General features: G+C 40.0%; 2 protein-coding genes across 8 annotated transcripts in view; one reads left to right on the top strand and one right to left on the bottom strand.

Annotated features, from left to right (window-relative positions):
- The window catches only part of LOC127678521 (anionic trypsin-2), a 238,581-nt gene that overhangs the window by 6,039 nt on the left and 211,518 nt on the right, over positions 1 to 21,024 (bottom strand). The window contains exons 1-2 of one of the 4 annotated variants that reach the window (XM_052173537.1): positions 1,973 to 2,019; positions 1,174 to 1,333 (exon numbers count right to left, since the gene is read on the bottom strand). The exons of the other annotated variants lie outside the window; for them this stretch is intronic. Of the exons in view, the coding sequence (XP_052029497.1) occupies positions 1,174 to 1,333; positions 1,973 to 2,012 (200 nt within the window). The 5' untranslated portion in view covers positions 2,013 to 2,019. Of the gene's footprint in view, positions 1 to 1,173; positions 1,334 to 1,972; positions 2,020 to 21,024 lie in introns of those variants that run through there. 4 annotated transcript variants of the gene reach the window in all.
- LOC127678523 (anionic trypsin-2-like) overlaps positions 10,020 to 21,024 on the top strand; it is a 204,748-nt gene continuing 193,743 nt past the window's right edge. Inside the window, exons 1-5 of one of the 4 annotated variants that reach the window (XM_052173543.1) lie at positions 10,020 to 10,105; positions 12,346 to 12,505; positions 15,122 to 15,375; positions 15,729 to 15,865; positions 16,128 to 16,329. In XM_052173543.1, the coding sequence (XP_052029503.1) occupies positions 10,066 to 10,105; positions 12,346 to 12,505; positions 15,122 to 15,375; positions 15,729 to 15,865; positions 16,128 to 16,277 (741 nt within the window). In that variant the 5' untranslated portion in view covers positions 10,020 to 10,065 and the 3' untranslated portion in view covers positions 16,278 to 16,329. Of the gene's footprint in view, positions 10,106 to 12,345; positions 12,506 to 15,121; positions 15,376 to 15,728; positions 15,866 to 16,127; positions 16,330 to 21,024 lie in introns of those variants that run through there. The other 3 variants (XM_052173544.1, XM_052173542.1, XM_052173540.1) reach the window with 3 other exon arrangements.

The following is a 21,024-nucleotide window of genomic DNA, read 5'->3' as shown; positions in this document are numbered from 1 at the left end:
GAATACACATGGTATGCACTCACTGATTAGTGAATATTAGCTCAGATGCTTGGAATACCCAAGACATGATTCACGTATGAAATGTAGCTCAAGAAGAAGGAAGAACAAAATATGGATACCCTGGCCCTTCTCTGAAGGGGGAACAAAATACCCACAGAAGGAGATACAGAGACAAAATGTGGAGCCGAATCTGAGGGAAAGACCATCTAGAGACTTCCCCACCTAGGGATCTATCCCATATATAGTCAAAAAATCCAGACACTATTATTGATGCCCACAAGTGCTTGATGACTGTAGTTGGATATAGCTATCACCTGGGAGGCTGTGCTAGTACATGGCAAATACAGAGGAGGACACTCTCAGCCAGCCATTGAACTGAGCACCGGGTCCCCAATGGAGTAGCTAGAAAAATGACCCAAGGAGCTGAAGGCCTTTGTAGCACCATAAGAGGAATAACAATATGAGCCACCCAGTAATCTCAGAGTTCCCAGGGACATAACCATCAACAAAAGCGTACTCATGGAGTTACCCATGGGACTAGATGCATAGGCAGCAGAGGATGGCCTTGTTGGATATCAAAGCAAGGAGAGGCCCCTGATCCTGGGAAGGCTCCATGCTCCAGTGCAGGGGAATACTAGGACAGGGGAGTGGGAGAAGGATAATGGGGGAACAGGCAGAGGGGAGATGGGTTATGAGACTTTCGGGGGGGTGAATCAGGAAAGGGGACAGCATTTGAAATGTAAAAAAGAATATATCTAATAAAAATTCTAAAAAAAATTAAGAATAAAACAATATTTGGGTGTATCATCCAAAGTCTTATGAAATTTCTTGTTATAGGACCAAGATACCAGATGAGAAAATCTTTGAAATTCCCCTTAGTTTGTATGGTAAGAGAATAGTCCTTTCTTCTTTTCAATTTGTATGCTTTTCTCTCATTCATATTAATATATTTATATTTATTTATTTATTTCTATGTGCGTGTAGGGGTACATGGTTGGTGAGACATTTTATTATGTGTTCATCCAAAGTCTTTGAACATGAGATTCTGTCAGCTCCTTCTTTCCTTTCTTCCTTTCCCTTTTCTCTACAATTGTATCACATCACTTGCACATGCAGATGACTACTGTAAAGTTGCCTCTATCTGAGCAATATTGTTAGGAAACCCTTATTTACCTTTTGTAGCAGTGAGCTGCAGACACCACCCACTGGTCATTGAGGAGGGCTCCTCCACAGAAGTGGGAGCCAGAATTCAGGGATACCTGGTAGGGGACAGAGTTCTCTTGGCAGACATAGCCTCCAACAATCTTGTCATCATCAGCAGCAGGGAAAGCTGCTAGAGTGGAAATATAGAGATGAGTCAAATTCAAGATGTTGGAGGGTGGATTGTTCAGTGTTTTAGAATTCTTTTTCCTTCCCACTTTTGTAGTATTACATTCTAAGCAGAATCTCTAACAGAAAGTAAAAGACAACAACACTAGTAAACAATGCAGTATTTGATGCCTGCCAGTGGCAAGAAATGCAGGAGACGTAACTAGATTCTAGTGGACATGGAACCTCTCAGAGTTCCCAAGAAAAATAGAACAACTGACTAAAGAACACAATTAATGGGATCCAATTAAATATTAGTGGTGTTGTCCAATGCTTACTTCTCTCTGAGTTTCCTCAAGAACTATACTTTGCATACCCATATTGTTGCTGTTGAGGAATATTCCTCTTGGGTCATTTTGTCATCCTCTGCTTGGCTTTCCTTTCAGCCTCTTTAATTAAGGCCATGAATTGAACAAAGTATGCTATAGAGAGTGAATTGCTATATACAGGTGCAAAGTTTGGGTAAAGTTGAGTTGGGAGATTATAAAAGTGGAAATAAGGATGCTGGAGAAGAAGTACGAAAGTACCAGACATATCAGTAGAACAGGAGTCATTGCTTGTTATTTAATTAGCAGAAGAGGACCACAGAAGACCAAACACTCACCAGCTGTTCCCACAAGGGCCAGGATCAGAAGAGCACTCATGGTGGCAAAAAGTAATGAATGCTGAAGCAGAGCAGACTTTTATATCTTTGAGGAGGGTAAAATCTGTTTCTTGATGTGGGGGTAGGAGATCCTTGATATTTCCTGAGTAAACACACCTGTATTTTCTCCTTGCTAAATTCTTACATCACCTCTTTTTGGAGTTCTTGGCATTAGGAGATCTTCAGGTGTCTAGAAAAATTTTATTCTCAGAGAAAATGTATAGATTCAGCTGATTCTTGAAAGAATGGATGCTAAATGAGGGAAACTGTAGTAATTTAACCTTTGACTACAGTGCTTCTCTCTAATAGACTAAATTTGTGGGTGTTAGATAAAAATGACTCTATGCCATTCTTGGCTAGCCCTTGATGAATAATGTTGCTTTAAGTAACTCTGAAGATGACCTGGTTTTGCTGGATAGAGGGGATTTTGGAAGAACAAACCTCCTCAAATTGTCTATCAGTTCTTCCTCAATATGTTGTTCTGGTCATGGCCAATCTTCTTAATAATAATAAGAAATAGAAAAATTCTGTGTACCAGCAATGGCACATCAATGATGTTGAGGAAGGACGTACAGATTTCCTAATACGCGTGGGATTTTATAGAATCTGCTTTCTATCAGGTCTTTGTTGTCAGATACCTGGGAGGGAGAATATGTGAGGTTTGAGTAGAAAATGTCTTACTTTGCAGTAAAGTAGAGAAGTACATGAATGCAAATAAATAGATAATATTGCTCACATAAACCATGATAATCCTAAGGAGTATCAGTGTTGCTCTGAATGTTTATGTTTAAATTATCTGCTGTATTCTGTCAAAGATCCTGTGTCGGAAGTCTTTGCTCAGTTTCAAGGCTAGAGTTTGAACAATGTTCAACATGACACCTCAATAAACATGAGATATGCTGAACAAATGAGAGAATTATGTATATTTATACTATATATGCAACAGTATATAATGCATGCTCAGTCAGTGATGATGCTCTACATAAAAGATTCTTTCTCTTTCTTTCTTTCCTTCTTTCTTTCCTTCTTTCTTTCCTTCTTTCTTTCCTTCTTTCTTTCCTTCCTTCCTTCCTTCCTTCCTTCCTTCCTTCCTTCCTTCCTTCTTTCTTTCTTTCTTTCTTTCTTTCTTTCTTTCTTTCTTTCTTTCTTTCTTTCTTTCTTTCTTTTCTTTTCTTTTCTTTTCTTTTAAATTATGTCATCCCCAAGATTTTGCTCTCATTTTATCATGGCACAAAACAGTCATAGAAGGTCAGTTCTTGATTTTATATGTTCTTTTTTCTATGTTAAAGACCTAATTGGAGTATCTTTCGCATTGGACATTTTACTGTCTACCAACCTGAGATATAGCAAAAAGTGCATTGAAGGTGATATCATGCTGGAAGAGTTATGAGTGTTCTGGATCTGTCCATTAACATGGGAGAAGCTTAGCTAAAATTGCGGCAATTGCATCGGTGGAGGAAATCTGATTGGAGGTTGGAGAAATTGGAAATCAGATGAAATTGCAAAAAATACCAACGTGGGCTTTGTAACATATGTTGTTGTTCTAATACTGGCTAGGGTGAGTGAGCATCACATGCCCAATCAACCACTCAGTTTTGTCATCTCTGTATCTTGTTTGTTATTCATTTGTTACTGCTATCATTTTTAAGTGGAACAACTCTCATATTGCCATTTCTCTCAGATTTTACAGAGTATTCACGTACATCCATTTTAAGAAGCATGTTAGTGTGAGGTATCAGGAAGGATTGATTTGCATTGATTAATTTTACAGAAAAATTATGTACAACTGGATTTCTGCCCCAAGGCCATTGGAAGATATGGAAACTATTGGAGCATGTGAGACTGGATCCAGGTGGCAGATAAGCAGTCTGCTGACCATCCACCAGCACTTCTCAATGGAACAAACTACTCTCCCATTTTCCTTCTGGTATTTGTCTGCATGTCATAGAAGAACACGAATGCACTATTTTCCATTTTCCTGATACTACACTCTTTCTCATTACACCAGATAAAGGGGGGTTATCCATGCATAGAAGGGGTTCTTTAAATATGAAAACAATGTGCGTGGTTGTTCTTGTAGTTAAATTAATCTCCAATTTGTCAGATCATCTCTGAATCATCCATTCCTCAATGCTTCTGTCTTTTAATAATCTATATTCCTACTATGGAATTGTAGGACAAGTTTTCCTTTATTCTCACCTCTGCTCTCCCATTATTTCTCCAGTATGTACTATATTAAAAAAGGAAGAACAGGTTATTGAGTCTTAAATATATAGAGCTACTACTAGCCAAAAATCTAATATTGATATAGATCATTGTATATTTGTACATAATTATGATTATATTGCATTATATTTTATAGGTCTTTCTATATTAATATAACATTAAGATTATATTTGTTCATAATATATCATATAGTAGTCACTTTAAAGGTATTGTATTATGTAATTCTTAAAAATGCAGTGCTAAGTTCTAGTCCTTTTGAAAGCTGTTAGTAAATCTATTTGGGATAATTGAGAAAATGCAAGATAGTCAACAGACAATAAAATTCAGTGTCATGCTAAAAACTACTCTATTTTATTTATGATTCAACAGATAGTAAATAGTGAGAAATAAAAACAATTGCTCCTTCAGGTGTACTGCGGTATAACTTCAGGTCAGGGATGGTGATTTCCTCAGAAGTTCTTTTATTGTTAAGAATTGTTTTTGCTATTCTGGGTTTTTTGTTTTTTTCAGATGAATTTGAGAATTGCTCTTTCCAGTTCTTTGTAGAATTATGTTGGAATTTTGATGGGGATTGCATTGAATCTGTAGATTGCTTTTTGTAGAATGGCCATTTTTACTATGTTAATTCTATCAATCCATGATTATAGGAGATCTGTAACTGCCTGCAATTACATTGAATGGTTACCAGGTTACCTGGAAGGAAAGCTGGGGTTAGAACAGAGTTGCGAGTTGCAAAAGAAACATGAAGCCAAGACAAAAAGTTTTTCTGACAAAGGCTCAAAGTTCAATGGGGGTCTCCAAATATATATAGGCGGGGGTGGGGTGGGGTGGCGTGGGTGGGAACCCTTCCCCCAAAGGCTGGAAACTCTTGAAGAACCAGTTCCTTGCTCTGCAGGTGGCTAGTGCCTCTCTGGAAACTGCAGGTTTTTGGAGAACAATGAACTTCACCTTGGTCTGAGCACTCCACCCTAGGTGGAGAGGTTATGACTAACACAGGAATTCCAGGTCGAAGGCTGGGAGAGGAACTTCACCTTGGTCAATGTCAAGTTCCTGCCAGGTGGCATGGCACCCCAGTATAGCTCTCTACATAGATCTCTCCATTTTCTGAGGTCTTCTTCAATTTCTTTTTTGAGAAACTTGAGTTTTTTTTCATATAGATCTTTCACTTGTTTCGTTAGTTACCCCACGATATTTTATATTGTTTGTGACTATTATGAAGGCTGTTGTTTCCATAATTTCTTTCTCAGCCTATTTATCATTTGTACAAAGAAAGACTACTGATTTATTTGAGCTAATTTTATGTCTAGCTACTTTGAAGTAGTTGTTTATCAGCTGTAGAAGTTCTCTGGTAGAGTTTTGGGATTGCTTGTTCTAACATTCTGTTATCTGGGTAGGAGCAGCCTTGTGTTAGCGATGGTTCAAGTGAGTAAGGGATCATGATAAGGAAAGAGATTGAGACAAAGTGCAAGATAAAATATAAATTTGGTGTCCAAGCTCTGCCAAGGAAAAAAAATGATATGTGGACTCACATTTTTAACTTGTCTCCTAGGGACATCTGACTTGCTTTCCAATAACCTTTTAGATGCCACCTGTGGCAAACCTCACACTTCACAGTTTCCATTTATTTTTAAAGCCTTGATATCATAGGCCAATTTAAGATAGTTTGTGGGTGATAATGAATCTATCTGAGGCATAGTATCTTCCTTATTAATTTAAATTCCTTTTTATTAATATATCATCATTAAGCAGTTTAAAAAAGGAATTTGAAGCTCCATACATCAGCAATACAGTACATTACTCTTGTCTGAAACATCTGGAAATGCTGCCAGAAATTTTGCAAATGAAACAGTATTCCACTTATGTATTACCCAGTGAGTCATTTAATGAGATTCAGTGTACAGGGGGAAGGTCTCTGAGTATCTATTCTATTATGTAGCAAAGCCAGGCACATCAGGGATGCATATAAAAGAAATTAACAGACATCTCAGGCAAGTATCCCCTGTGCATCCTGCTGTCTATTTCCTGTACCATGTAATTGGCATGCCCATTTGCATCACCAGATTCTGATCTCAGACTTTTGCTCCTTGCGAAGCACCTCTAGAACATTTGTTTATTATCTAATTTGAGAGTGCTCAGTTATGAACTTTACTTGTTCTTAGCCCTCAACCACATTTTCATTAGACTAACCTAAAAAATAAGTACATACTGTAACCAGCTTCCTCAATTAGCTCAAAAATTAGACATACTGTCAGAAGCTTAATATTCCCTGTAGGCAGGTGATGTCTCAATGAATTTCAAAGCTGTGAATCTGTCCTTGTTAGAACAGTGCTGTAGTACTTCTATAGGAAAATGTAGGTTGAATTAAGTCTGATAAAAGAGTGTCTCTGAAGGATCAAGGACCTCCATATAAAACCAGACACACTAAAACTAAAAGAAAAGAATCTGGGGAAGACCCTTGAGGACATAGGCACAGGGGAAAAGGTCCTGAACAGAACACCAATAGCTTATGCTCTAAGATCAAGAATTGACAAATGGGACCTTATAAAATTACAAAGTTTCTGTAAGGCAAAGGACACCATCAAAAGGACAAAACAGCAGCCAACAAATTGGGAAAAGATCTTCACCAACCCTACACCAGATTGAGGGCTAATATCCAATATATACAAAGAACTCAAGAAGTTAGACCCCAGGGAACCAAATAACCCTATTAAAAATGGGGTGCAGACCTAAACAAAGAATTTTCACCTGAAGAAATTTGGATGGCCGAGAAGCACCTTAAGAAATGCTCAACATCATTAGCCATTAGGGAAATGCAGATCAAAACAACCCTGAGATTTCACCTCACACCAGTCAGAATGGCTAAGGTTAAAAACTCAGGAGACAGCAGGTGTTGGCGAGGATGTGGAGAAAGAGGAACACTCCTTCACTGCTGGTGGGATTGTAAGATGGTACAACCACTATGGAAAAACTGGGCATGACACCTCCAGAGACCCTGCTATACCTCTCCTGGGCATACACCCAGAGGATTCCCCAGCATGCACTAAGGAGACATGTTCCACTATGTTCATAGCAGCCTTATTTATAATAGCCAGAAGCTATAAAGAACCCAGATATCCCTCAATGGAGGAATGGATACAGAAAATGTGGTATATATACACAATGGAGTACTATTCAGCAATTAAAAACAATGAATTCATGAATATTTTAGGCAAATGGATGGAACTGGAAAATATCCTAAGCGAGGTAACGCAATCACAGAAGAATACACATGGAATGCAATCATTGATAAGTGGATATTGATTAGCTCTGAATACTGACGATACAATTAGCATATCAAATGATTCCCATGAAGAAGGAAGAAGAGGGCCCTAATCCTGGAAAGGCTTGATCCAGCATAGTAGGGGAGTATCAGGACAGAGAAAAGGGAGGGGGAAAGACAGGAGAATGGATGGAGAGAAGAGGACTTATGGAACATATGGGGCGGGGGGGGGGGGACTGGGAAAGGGGAAGGCTTCTAGAATGTAAACAAAGAATATAGAAAATAAATTTTTTTTTAAAAAAAGAGTGTCACTGAAAAGAATATAGAATATCAGAGTTGTTCCATAGTTTTAATATTGAGTCTATTCATGACTTCTTTTCAATGTGTAATCTCTCTACTCAATTCTCTGAACAGAGACTGACTATTGTTCAAATACTTCCCCATATGTAATATAGGCTAGAGATATCTGTCTTAAACTACTTGATTCTATAAGGTAGGGAAGTTTTAACCTTTGATATAGATTGTTAATATAACCATGAAGTTGCTGAATACAGACTACTAAAAGCATGAAAATAGCCAGCATGCAATAAGGACACATGCTCCACTATGTTCATAGAAGCCTTATTTATAATAGCCAGAAGCTGGAAAGAACCCAGATATCCCTCAATGGAGGAATGGATACAGAAAATGTGGTATGTATACACAATGGAGTACTATTCAGCAATTAAAAACAATGAATTTATTAATCTTTTAGGCAAATGGATAGAACTGGAAAATACCATCCTAAGCGAGGTAACGCAATCAGAAAAGAATAAACATGGAATGCAATCATTGACAAGTGGATATTAATTAGCCCTGAAGCTCTGAATACTGAAGATCCAATTAGCATATCAAATGATTCCCATGAAGAAGGAAGAAGAGGGCCCTAATCCTGGAAAGGCTTGATCCAGCACTGTAGGGGAGTACCAGGACAGAGAAAAGGGAGAGGGAAAGATAGGAGAATGGATGGAGAGAAGAGGACTTATGGGACATATGGGGAGGGGGGAACTGGGAAAGAGGAAAGCTTTTGGATTTTAAACAAAGAATATAGAAAATAAAAGTATATATAAAAAAAGCATGAAAATGAGTGTCAAAGTCATGACCGATAGAAGAAAGGAGAATGTGGTATAGGTCAATTTGTGAAACATTGAAGAAGTTCCTACTTAAACTTTATTTTCCACACTCCAAAGAACTTTCTAAAAATGAGCCTTGCTGGAAAGAAGAGTCAAGTGAAAGCCTACAGTACAAACCATGTCTGTTTCTTTCTCTCCCATATTGTTTTATTCTCTAATTCTGATTCCAATGGCCCTTTGATATTATCTTTCCATATGATGAATTATTCTAGATTTGAGAATCATCATGAGATGTTATCTGGCCCATTCAAGTTGGTATGGCCATAGAGTCTCTTATGCTTTTACACAGGAGCGTGTTGTATCTGAGAGGATTCACCCAGCAGATGATTGAGGAAGATACAGATACCCACAGCCAAACAGTAGAATGATCTTGGGGAAGAAGTAGAGAATAGGAGGAAGGATTGCAGGCCCTCAAATGATTATGAAGCCCACAAGAAGACCAAAAGTGTTAACTAACCTGGACTCATGGGGAACTCAATCTGAACCACCAATGAAAGAACATTCACGGGCTGGACCTATTCCTTGCGTCCCCCCCCCCCCAAACACACACACACACACACACATTCACACACACACACACACACACACACACACACACACACACACACATGCACCTTGGTCTTCAGGAGGGTCCTGAACTGCAGGAATGGGGGTTATCCCCAAACCTTTTGCCTGTATGTGGGATATATTCCTCAAGCTGTGCTGCCTTGACTGGCATCAATGGAAGTAGAAGCACCTAGCCTTGTAGAGACTTGAAGAGCCTGGGCATGGGGTGTACCCAAGGCTTCCCATATTGCTCAAAGGAAAACTGAAGTAATATGAAGGGGATGGAAATTGGGATGGAATGACCAAGGAGGGGGCAGTGACCAGGATATAAAGTGAGTAAATTAAAAAAAAATTAAATAAATAAACTTAGAAAAGAATAATTATCAGCTCATAGTTACTAGGACCAGGTACGATGTTTCTTCACAATTATTTGTAGGTCATAGAAAAATCCACCTACCTATCAATACCATATCTTCCTCAAAGTAAATGAATTAAGTTTCTCATGAAGACAGTTTATATCTAAGGACCATGGCCAGTTCTTACCACCCAGCCTCTATATGTCAGCCTAAGAGGGCCATGGTGCATTGATGGAGTCTATATTTCCAACACTTTGGCCAAGCCTCCTTTTGAGATTCAACTCCTTTCCTTTTCTGCAAGAAATGTTCCCTTATCACATGTACCTCACCTACTCACAGAGTAGACAAACAGAGCAGAGATAATGGAAAACTCTGGGAAGGGGAAACACACAGGTGTGCTTGTACAGAAGCAGTGCGGCCCTCCCCTTAGTACCTCCTCCCTGCATTGGCCTATAAAGGCAGGCTTCCCCAGAGTGCTCAGTACCTTCTGCCACAATGAGTGGACTTCTGTTCTTGGCCCTTGTGGGAGCTGCTGGTAAGTTACATTCCTTTACCCAAGTTCTGCTCTTCTGTCTCCCCAAATCCCTGCAAAACACCAACAAAGGTGCTATTCCCCTATGTCGACTGCAATTTCCTCATTCTTCCTCCAGCAGCAGCTCTGCTTCCAATCTTTCAAGTTTCTCTGTAAGCCTAAAGTTTCTTATAACTTCCACTCTCATGTATGATGTGGGCTGAGAGTCTAGAAAGGAGAGCATGTGGAGGTTCCTGAAATATACCAGCAGGCCTCTTGTATGGGACCAGCAGTTGGGGGATATTGCAGTAAAGTCTATCTTTACAGAGGAATACTCCGAAGTTTTTAATTGAAATCCTTATTTCTTACTGATAAATGTCTTAAAATTCTTTTACTGTGAGTCTGGGACAATGAGTTGGGATTATGCAGGACATTTCTTCACTTTACATATTTTTTTTAAAACTACAAAAATGCCTTTAAGACTTATAAACATGCAATCAAATTAAAAATGATATTTGGCAATTATATTACATACATCATCCTATATAATGCCGGATACACACTTGGGCTATAAAATCACGTGGGTACATAAAGCTCTACCACCCAGACTATTTTCTTTTCTTTTTTTTTTATTATTCGATATAATTTTTTATTTACATTTCAAATGATTTCCCCTTTTCTAGCCCCCCACTCCCCGAAAGTCTCGTAAGCCCCCTTCTCTCCCCCTGTCCTCCCACCCACCCCTTGTTCTTGAAAGACTCAGTGAAGCAGTATTAGCCAGACTATTTTCTAAGATAGTCCCAACCACTCTTTTAACCTCAGGATATCTGTGAACATTGAACTTAAGTTCAAGGTAGGTAGTGGATTAGAATATTATCTGTGCTCGCTATTCCTGCCAGCATTGCTTGCCTTGTATCTGACAAGTCTTAGAATGCACTCAGCTACTGAGTATTTTTCAAAGTCCCGAGTGTTCTCTATGTTGGTCAAACATTTTTATGCCTACTGACAATACAGTATTACCTTCTTGCCTTCATTTATTATGCTAAGGATTCTTTTTTTGTAATTTATTTTTTTATTGAATATCGTCTTCATTTACATTGCCAATGGTAAAACCTTTCCCGATATACCCCTCCCCTAAGACCCCAAACACCTCCCCTTCCTCCTTCCCTCTGTCTCCACATATATGCCTTTCCACCCAACAGACTCCCTCCCTCCCCTCGGTTTCCCTTTGTTCAGGCCTCTGTTGAACCTTTACCTGACAAGGACCATTCTTCCCACTGATGCCCAACAAGGCCTTCCTCTGCCACATTTTTGGCCGGAACCATGTGTGCCCCTTTGTTGATGGTTCAGTCCCTGGGAGTCTTGGGGTGTCTGGGTGGCCGAAATCATTGTTCTTCCCATGGGTCTGTAAACCCCTTCAGCTCCTCTGGACCATACTCCGGCTCCCTCATTGGGGACCCCATGCCCAGTCCAATAGTTGGTTGTTAGCATCTGCCTCTGTATTTGTAAGGCTCTGGCAGGGCCCCTCTGGAGACAACCATGGCATGCTTTTTTTTGGTATACACTTCTTGTCATCCATATAGTGTCAGGGTTTGTTGACTGTTTATAGGCTGAATCCCCAGGAAGGGCAGTCTCTGGGTGGTCTTTACTTCAGTCTCTGCTCCACACATTGTCTCCCTTATTGCTCCCGTGGCTAGTTTGTTCCATTTATTAGAGGAACTGAAGCACCCTCACTTAAGTCCTTCTTTTTGAGCTTGGTGAATTGTAACTTGTTTATTTTGAGCTTTTGGGCTCACATCCGCTTATTAGTGAGTGCATATCATGTGTATTCTTCTGTGATTGGGTTGCCTCACTCAGGATGACACTTTCTAGTTCTGTCCATTTGCCTAAGAATTTCATGAATTCACTGTTATTAATAGCTGAATAGTATTCCATTGTGTATATGTACCATAGTTTCTGTATCCATTCCACAGCTGAGGGACATCTGGGTTCTTTTCATCTTCTGGCTAATATAAATAAGGCAGCTATGAATATAGTGGAGCATATGTCCTTATTACATGTAGGAGCATCTTGGAGGTATATGCACAGGAGTGGTATAGCTGGGTCCACTGGTAGTACTACATCTAATTTTCTGAGGAATTGCCTAACTGATTTCTAGTATGCTAAGGATTTTTAATAGCTGAAAGTTGACAGAGGCCTAAGGGCTCCACCTTCCAGCACCTTGATGAATTGTCTTCTCAGTGGTCTTCTTGTCTTTATTCAAGTTGCTTTCCCTGTGGATGATGATGACAAGATCGTTGGAGGATACACCTGCCAAGAGAATTCTGTCCCCTACCAGGTGTCCCTGAACTCTGGCTACCACTTCTGTGGAGGTTCCCTCATCAGTGACCAGTGGGTGGTATCTGCAGCTCACTGTTATGAAACGTAAGTTGTAAACCCTGACAATGTCATTTTTTTGTAACACACAAATGACTGTTCTATAGGCATAGTATAAGATGAGAAAACAGCTGTGGTTATATGTGAATGGGAAGAATCAGAGAAGATAGATTATTATTATTATTATTATTATTATCTGTAACATATTTCATGAGCTTGGGGAGAATAATGGTATGGAATAGGAAGTCTTGATATCCATAAACCATGCAAAATAAATCACAGGTAGAGATAATGAGAAAAAGAAAAAGAAAAAGAAAAGTTGATTTCAATATAGAAAGAATAAAACATGAAGTCACAGAATGTTGGTTAGGATGTGGAGAGAGAGGAACACTCCTTCACTGCTGGTGGGAGTGTAAGATGGTACAACCACTCTGGAAATCAGTCTGGTGGTTCCTAAGAAAACTGGGCATGATACTTCCGGAGGACCCTGCTATACCTCTCTTGGGCATATACTCAGAGGATTCCCCAGCATGCAATAAGGACACATGCTCCACTATGTTCGTAGCAGCCTTATTTATAATAGCCAGAAGCTGGAAAGAACCCAGATATCCCTCAGTGGAGGAATGTATACAGAAAATGTGGTATATATACACAATGGAGTACTATTCAGCAATTAAAAACAATGAATTCATGAATTTTTTAGGCAAATGGAAGGAATTGGAAAATATCATCCTAAGCGAGGTAATGCAATCACAAAAGAATACACATGGAATGCAATCATTGATAAGTGGATATTAATTAGCCCTGAAGCTCTGAATACTGAAGATACAATTAGCATATCAAATGATTCCTATGAAGAAGGAAGAAGAGGGCCCTAATTCTGGAAAGGCTTGATCCAGCATTGTAGGGGATTACCAGGATAGAGAAAAGGGAGAGGGAAAGATAGGAGAATGGATGGAGAGAAGAGGACTTATGGGATATATGGGGAGGGGGACTAGGAAAGGGGTAGGCTTTTAGAATGTAAACAAAGAATATAGAAAATAAATTAAAAAAAAGAACAAAAGAAAAAAAAGAATTTCCCAAGTAGTAATACTGTATCATATATAGTACATTGCTAAACTCAGAGTTTTCAATGAGCATTGAAAATGTGTAACTATGAATTACCGTTTCAATTAGTTTCACTATACAAAGAGACATGAGGGTCAATTTCTATACCAGATGATGTCACACCTGAACTTGCATTATAAATATATAAAGTAGTATATAATTAGACAAACACACAAATAAGTAAATATGAAATGGTAAAAGCACAACTTCACAAAGGGCTTAAATAAAAACCCTTGAAGAAGCTGGTAAAGGTCTTTAAAATGGGTACCTGAGTCTTGTAGAAATAAATTCTATCTCAGTTTTCAAAAAAATAGCTTAAAATGGCTTTATTTTCCATTTTCTTCACTTGTTATTCTTAAACTCTATTAGGGGTTGGGTAATACTGTTCACAATTTGTGCTCTCAGTCTTTTTTTTTTTATTGGATATTTTACTTATTTACATTTTAAATGTTATGCCATTTACCAGTTTCCCCCTGCAAACCCCTCAGCTCTTTCCCCCTTACCCTGTTTCTATGAGGGTGCTTCCCCACCCTCCTACCCACACCTGCCTCAGCACCCTAGCATTCCTCTACACTGGGGCATCAGGCCTTCACAGGACCAAGGGCCTCCACTCCCATTGATACCAGATAAGGACCCTTTAGCTCTGTCAGTCCTTCCAGTAACTCCTCTATCATAGTCCCTGTGCTCAGTCCAGTTTTTATTGAGAGCATCTGCATCTGTATTGGTCAGGATCTGGCAAAGCCTCTTAAGAGTCAGCTGTATTAGACTCCTGTCAGCAAGCACTTCTTGGCACCAGCAGTGGTGTCTATGTTTAGTGTCTGCATGAGGGATGGATCCACAGGTGGGGGCAGTCTCTGGATGGCCTTTCCTCCAGTCTCTGCTCCCCTGTTTGTCTCTGTATTTCCTTTAGACATGGGTAATTCTGGGTTAAAATTATGTAGATGGGTGGGTGTTCCCATTCCTGAACTAGGAGCCATGACCAAACTCTGGATATAGTCTTGACAGGTTCTCCCTCCCCTTTGTGGGGTATTTCATGGGCTCTCAATCTTGGGTGTGGGTGAAATAGATAAAAGGAATTGCATAGCCTCACATTCTAGAATGTGACTAATTAGGTCTGCAGTTGGGTTTAAGAGAGTAAACTTCACACAAGATCTCAGAATTCCGTTGTCAATGTTTAAATACCAGATGTTGAACTTTCTTCCTGAAACAAAATCTTTCAAAAAGATTTGCAGATCAAATTTCCAGTGTATTATGAACAAGAACACAGTGGAAGGAACAGTGCTTTAAATGACCCTCAATGACATAGGCCTGTACATTTTATAGGTATTATAATGGGAGCCATCTACACTGCGGTCCTCCTCAGTCCCAGTACCACATCTGCCCCTACAAAAGAAAAGAGAATGTGACCAAAAAAGCGCACGCACCATTCCTACTCTTCTACAATAGTACAGCATGGTGTTTTACTCTGCTTAGTCACACAAGTGTGAGGACCTTGAGAACCTTGTGATGTTTGAGTCAAAGAGAAACAGACTGTGGCATTCCATCTCTTCCCAACAGCCGCATCCAAGTGAGACTGGGAGAGCACAACATCAATGTCCTGGAGGGCAATGAGCAGTTTGTCAACGCTGCCAAGATCATCAAGCACCCGGACTTCAATAGGAAGACTGCAGACAATGACATCATGCTGATCAAGCTCTCCTCCCCTGTGACCCTCAATGCCAGAGTGGCCACTGTGGCTCTGCCCAGCTCCTGTGCACCTGCAGGCACTCAGTGCCTCATCTCTGGCTGGGGCAACACCCTCAGCTTCGGTGGTGAGTAGGAACTGTCACCTATTACTAATCTTTGTTTTTTTTTAATGTATTCACCCCATCCCTGGCAATAAAATGGTAAATATATTAGATATGCATAGTACATTTATGTCCTGCAAGACATTGTAAAGAAATTTACACAAACAAATGAACTTATTCTAAGTATCTGGCCAGGTGCATGCAGAATATAATATTGATTTTTTAAGGAACGATAACAGCAGTAAATATTCTTGAGTGGGAAAGCTATTCTTTCTGTAAAATATAAGGTTATAGAAAACAGTCCATTGCTTGCAAGCTGGGATAACTCTGGATTCCTGTCTGGATATGGCAGTCTTCATTTTGTCCTTTCCTCACAGTCAATGACCCAGACCTGCTCCAGTGCCTGGATGCCCCACTGCTGCCTCAGGCTGACTGTGAAGCCTCCTACCCTGGAAAGATCACTGATAACATGGTCTGTGCTGGCTTCCTAGAGGGAGGCAAGGACTCCTGCCAGGTGATTGCCACCCTCCACTTATGCAAACCTCTTTCCTGTTGGGCCTGGGGATTGGAAGCATAGTTGTGTGAAGCAAAATGTAAGCTGTGGTGGTACTATGGGAAATGAGGGGACTCCCTTGGATTTCAACACAGTCTTTAAGACAGCCGATAGGCTATGGGGGATAAGAAATGGAAGAAGGGAGCATAAACTGGTATTGAGTTTACTATGTGTAGCTCTATTTCACATGCTCTTTCTTATGCACTGTGTTCCTCCTTCCCAGGGTGATTCTGGAGGACCTGTGGTCTGCAATGGAGAGCTTCAGGGTGTAGTCTCCTGGGGCTATGGCTGTGCCCTGCCAGAAAATCCTGGTGTGTACACCAAGGTCTGCAATTATGTGGACTGGATTCAGGACACAATTGCTGCCAACTAGAGATCTCCTATCTCCTTGAAGTACCTATGTCAATAAAGTGAAATATTCATCACTTCCTGTGTTTTTGCCTCATATGTTTAGCTTCTTGTTTTAAAGCTTTCTTTCTTTCTTTTTGCTTGCTTTCATTAGAAATAATTTTTTCACTTGTGTTCTGAAGGGCGCACCACACTTTAAAATATATTTTGCATATCCAGAGTAAGTAAAGGGACAACAATTCCAAGGATAAATATTTCAATATAATATGAGCTGCCAGCATACATCATATTCCAGACCTAGCACATTATGCTGGTAGGACACCCGGGTAGATTGACGTGTTCATTGTAGACTGTCTTGATGTCTATGTTTCTCTTTTGGTAGCATAAGAATAACTTCTTATACACTAGAAGCTAGCATTTCAGTGTAAATGTTCACTTGACTTCTTGGTAAGCGATGAGTTGACTATGGGCTTATTTTCATAATCATGATGTGCTGTTGTTTTCTGGAGAGGAGTGTATAATCTTGGTATTAGTCCTGACATTTTCGTGATTGCTCTGGTTTACCTTTTAAAGAGAAAAAAGAATAGAACACAAAATTTTGTTTTTATGGAAGCGAAGAGCATGTATATTCATACAAAGTGTTTGTTTATTTATTTATTTATTTATTTATTTATTTATTTCCCCCTTCCCTTCTCTCTCTTCCTCTGGCTACTGCTTGATCTGGGGCCTGCTTACCTAGGCCCCTGCTTGCTCAGGCCCCCACTTGCTCTGGGCCTGTTCTGGCCCCTGCTCTGGCCCTGCTTGCTCTGGCCCACAGGTTTTTTATTTGTTTCTTATTGTGGATGGTTGAGAGGCACCATGTGGTCGCTGGGATTTGAACTCATGACCTCCAGAAGAGCAGTCAGTGCTGTTAACTGCTGAGTCATCTCACCATCCCTACAATGTATTTTATTAAAAACAAAATGTTCAGTTAAAGAGAAATTGGACCCAAAGTGGTCCATGACAAACTGCTCAATGCAGTGTTCCAAGGTCTGTAAAGTACTTGTTCTAATGTAATTTCAGTTTCTGGGTATAATATCTTGACTCAAAGCAAACCAAACCAACACCAAATAACATAAAATAACAGCATAAACCAATTAGAAAAAGCAAAATTAACTTTTTCTTTCCACTTTTAAGTTTGCCAGTTAATAAGGTTTTAAGGTATAAGTACAGATGAGTTACATCAGATTCACAATTCAATGCAAATGGAATATATAGATTATTTGTTGTGTGTTTAATCTCAGCTAACATTCTCCACTTTTACACTACTTGGATTCCATGCCTCAGGAATTACATCACTCATAATGAACTGGTCATTCCTACATCAAATAACACTCAAAATATTATCCCATAAACATTGACACAGGCTATGTACCTGTTACACATCACTTTTTAGTTGATGTTATATTGTGTCTAACTGAAATTAAAATTGTCATGGTACTCAATTTCTTCATCAACCTGCCTCCATAAGAATAGATAATGCTGGATTCATTTGCATTGAAAGCATTTAGTCTGTTTCCTCAATACAGAGCTCAATATTATGTTTGCTTACTCTAAACTTCAAATCTCTTGGGTATTACAGTGAAGCTTGGATTTTGCTTAAACACAGTCTGGAATCTGGGAGATCTTGGAAACAAATAAAAACCTCCTTAAGTCACAGAATGTCAACAATGCCAGCAGCAGTCAGTGCCTACTTTTCAAAGAAAGGATACTCATAGTGAATGCAAACTGGAGGGATAACCTGCTCTAAGTTTGGACTCAGCACCTGCCCAAGAGGCCATAAACACCACAGATCCCTGCATCATGTGATGCGAATTCACCTGTCAAACATCGATAATAAATATCTTATCAGTAATTTAATTTTTGTTCTTTAAAGCCTGATTTTTGTTTTCCCTTTTCATTTTGAAGTATTTCCACTGCATGATATTTTAATATAATATTTTATTCTTTTAAAGGTGTTTTTCAGCCTTTCTCTTTTTATTGGACACACAGTATTATTTATATCTTAAAATGTGTTATTTGTTATTCACTTTCTCTCTTTTCTCAGTTTCCATTCTCTCTCACACTTTAACTGTCCCTTAATATTTGTATTATTTTGTTTTCTTCTTCACCCCAATTGCAGTTTCTACTTCCTCCACTTCTCTCACTACACTCCTGTATCCTAGTCTTTACCCCAGATACACTTCTGCCCCACCATCTCAAATAAATAACAAGAATAAAAAGAATGAAAGTATAAAACAACACAAAAGTAAACAAACAAAAAACAATAAAAGCCAAAAAAGTAGCCCTTTCTAGGCTATTTATCAAACTTGGCCTAACATGTTCTAAAATTCCAAGCACAAAGCCTCATACCAAGGCTTGATGATGTAACACAGTAAGAGGAAAATGATCCCAAGCACATTCAAAAGTGTCAGGAACACCCCAGTATGCAAACACAGATACACAGAAATCAATGAAATAATTCCTAATGAAATTCTCCTAGTCTCAAAGATTGGTGACTAAATAGTACAAGTGTCATAAGAGGGTTGCCAACCAGCAACTGATAGCAACAGATGCAGAGACCCACAGCTACACAGTAGATGGTATCAAGATACTGCATAAAGAGAAACTGGTAGAGGAAGGAATGTAGGAGAAAGAGGGGTTATTGTGGCAGGTACCCTTCCAAGCTAGAGATTCACACTCCTTTTGGTTTGCACCTGTGCCCAGAGAGGATCTTCTGGATCTGTCTTCTGGATTACCATCTACTCAGCCCACAATCAGTTGCTGCTTGACCCACAAGTGTTCTGACACATCCAAGATCAACAGGATCATAGGAGCAGAGGATCAATGGCTTGCAGAAGGGATAGGCTCTAGACAATGGCAGCAAGACCAGTTAACACCAAAGATAACCAGATGGCAAGAGGCAATTGCAAGAATATACACAACAGAAACTAATACTACTTGGCAACATCAGAACCCAGTTCTTCCACCACAGCACATTCTAGATATCCCAAAACACCTAAATAGCAAGATTCATATAAAAAAATTTCATCACCTGAAAATGATATAGGAATGTAAGAAGGACATAAATAACACTCATAAAAAAGTCAAGAGAACACAGGCAAAGAAGTAGAAGCACTCAAAGAGAAAATACATAAATCTCTTAAAGAAATATAGGAAAGGTCTGTAGTTGGAGCCAATCCTCTGCTATAGGGCTCCTATATTGGCTGGCTTTGTGTGTCAACTTGACTCAGGCTGGAGTTATCACAGAGAAAGGAGCTTGAGTTGGGGAAGTGCCTCCATGAGATCCAGCTGTGTGCATTTTCTCAATTAGCGATGGAGGGCTCATTGTGGGTGGTGCCATCCCTGGGCTGGTAGTCTTGTGTTTTATAAGAAAGCAGGCTGGGCAAGCCATGCAAGCCAGTGAGAAACGTCTCTCCATGCCCTCTGCATCAAGTCCAGCTTCCTGACCTGCTTGAGATCCAGTCCTGACTTCCTTTGGTGATGAACAACAGTGTGGAAATGTAAGCTGAATAAACCCTTTCCTCCTAATTTGCTTCTTGGTCATGATGTTTTTGCAGAAATAGAAACCCTGACTAAGACAGCTCCATACCCAAGTAGCACTGTGGGAGAATAAGCCTCCCAGTACAGGGAGGGATGTAAGTGCATGTAGGACTACCACTGCTTCACTAACAAACCTGCCCAGAATGTTTTGGACACAGGAAGAGAGGGGCTGCCTGCAGCAGTCTTCTGATTTCTGTCTCTGCCCAGAGCTGATCCTGGGCCATAGAGCTACGTACACAAATTCTGCCAGGAGAGAGCTGAGACCAGGAATATCTACACGTCTCTGAGCACAAGTAAGACCATCACTTCTCTTCAAATTTCTGGCCTAAGAGGGACCAGCACAGAGCCATCAGGACACAGGAACCAAGGATCAGTTAGGGACAGGGTCCTTCTGGTTTCTGTCTGCATCCCAGAGGTGACCCTATACCACAGTTATCCATACTTGAATTCCTCCCAGAGATAACAAGTCTCCTAGGAGTACTGACACACAGACTTTCAGGACAGACAAGTCACAGTCAGAGACATCAAGAACAGCTAACAGAGGAGATAACCAGATGGGGAAAGGAAAGCACAAGAACATACACAAGAGAAACCAAGGCTACTTGGCACCATCAGAACCCAGTCCTCTCACCACAGTGAGCCCTGGTTACCGCAACACACAAGAAAAGCAAGACGCTGATGACTCTGATGACTAAATAGTACAAGTGTCATAAGAAGGGTGCCATCCAGAAACTGATGGCAACAGATGCAGAGACCACAACAAACCAGTAGATAATGCCAAGATAACCTATAAAGAGGAATTTTTAGAGGAACAAATATAGGAGAAAGTGGGATAATAGTGGCAGTTACCTTTCCTAGCCAAACATGCATATTCCTTCTGGGTTGCACCTGTGCCCAGAGAGAATCTTCTACTCTGGATTACTACCCACCCAGCCCACAATCAGTTGCTGCTTGACCCACAGGGGTTGTGAAACATTCAGGATCACAGGATCATAGGAGCAGAGGATCACAGGCTTGCATGAGGGATAGGCTCTAGACAATGGCAGCAAGGCCAGTTAACTCCAGAGATAACCAGATGGCAAGAGGCAATAGTAAGAACACGTGCAGCAGAAACTAATACTAGTTGGTGACATCAGAACCCAGTTCTTCCACCACAGCAAGTCCTGGATACCCTAAAACACCTAAATAGC

The sequence above is a fragment of the Apodemus sylvaticus genome, chromosome 2 (assembly GCF_947179515.1).
Source record: "Apodemus sylvaticus chromosome 2, mApoSyl1.1, whole genome shotgun sequence".
NCBI lineage: Eukaryota > Metazoa > Chordata > Mammalia > Rodentia > Muridae > Apodemus > Apodemus sylvaticus.
This window is presented reverse-complemented; position numbering and strand designations above follow the sequence as displayed.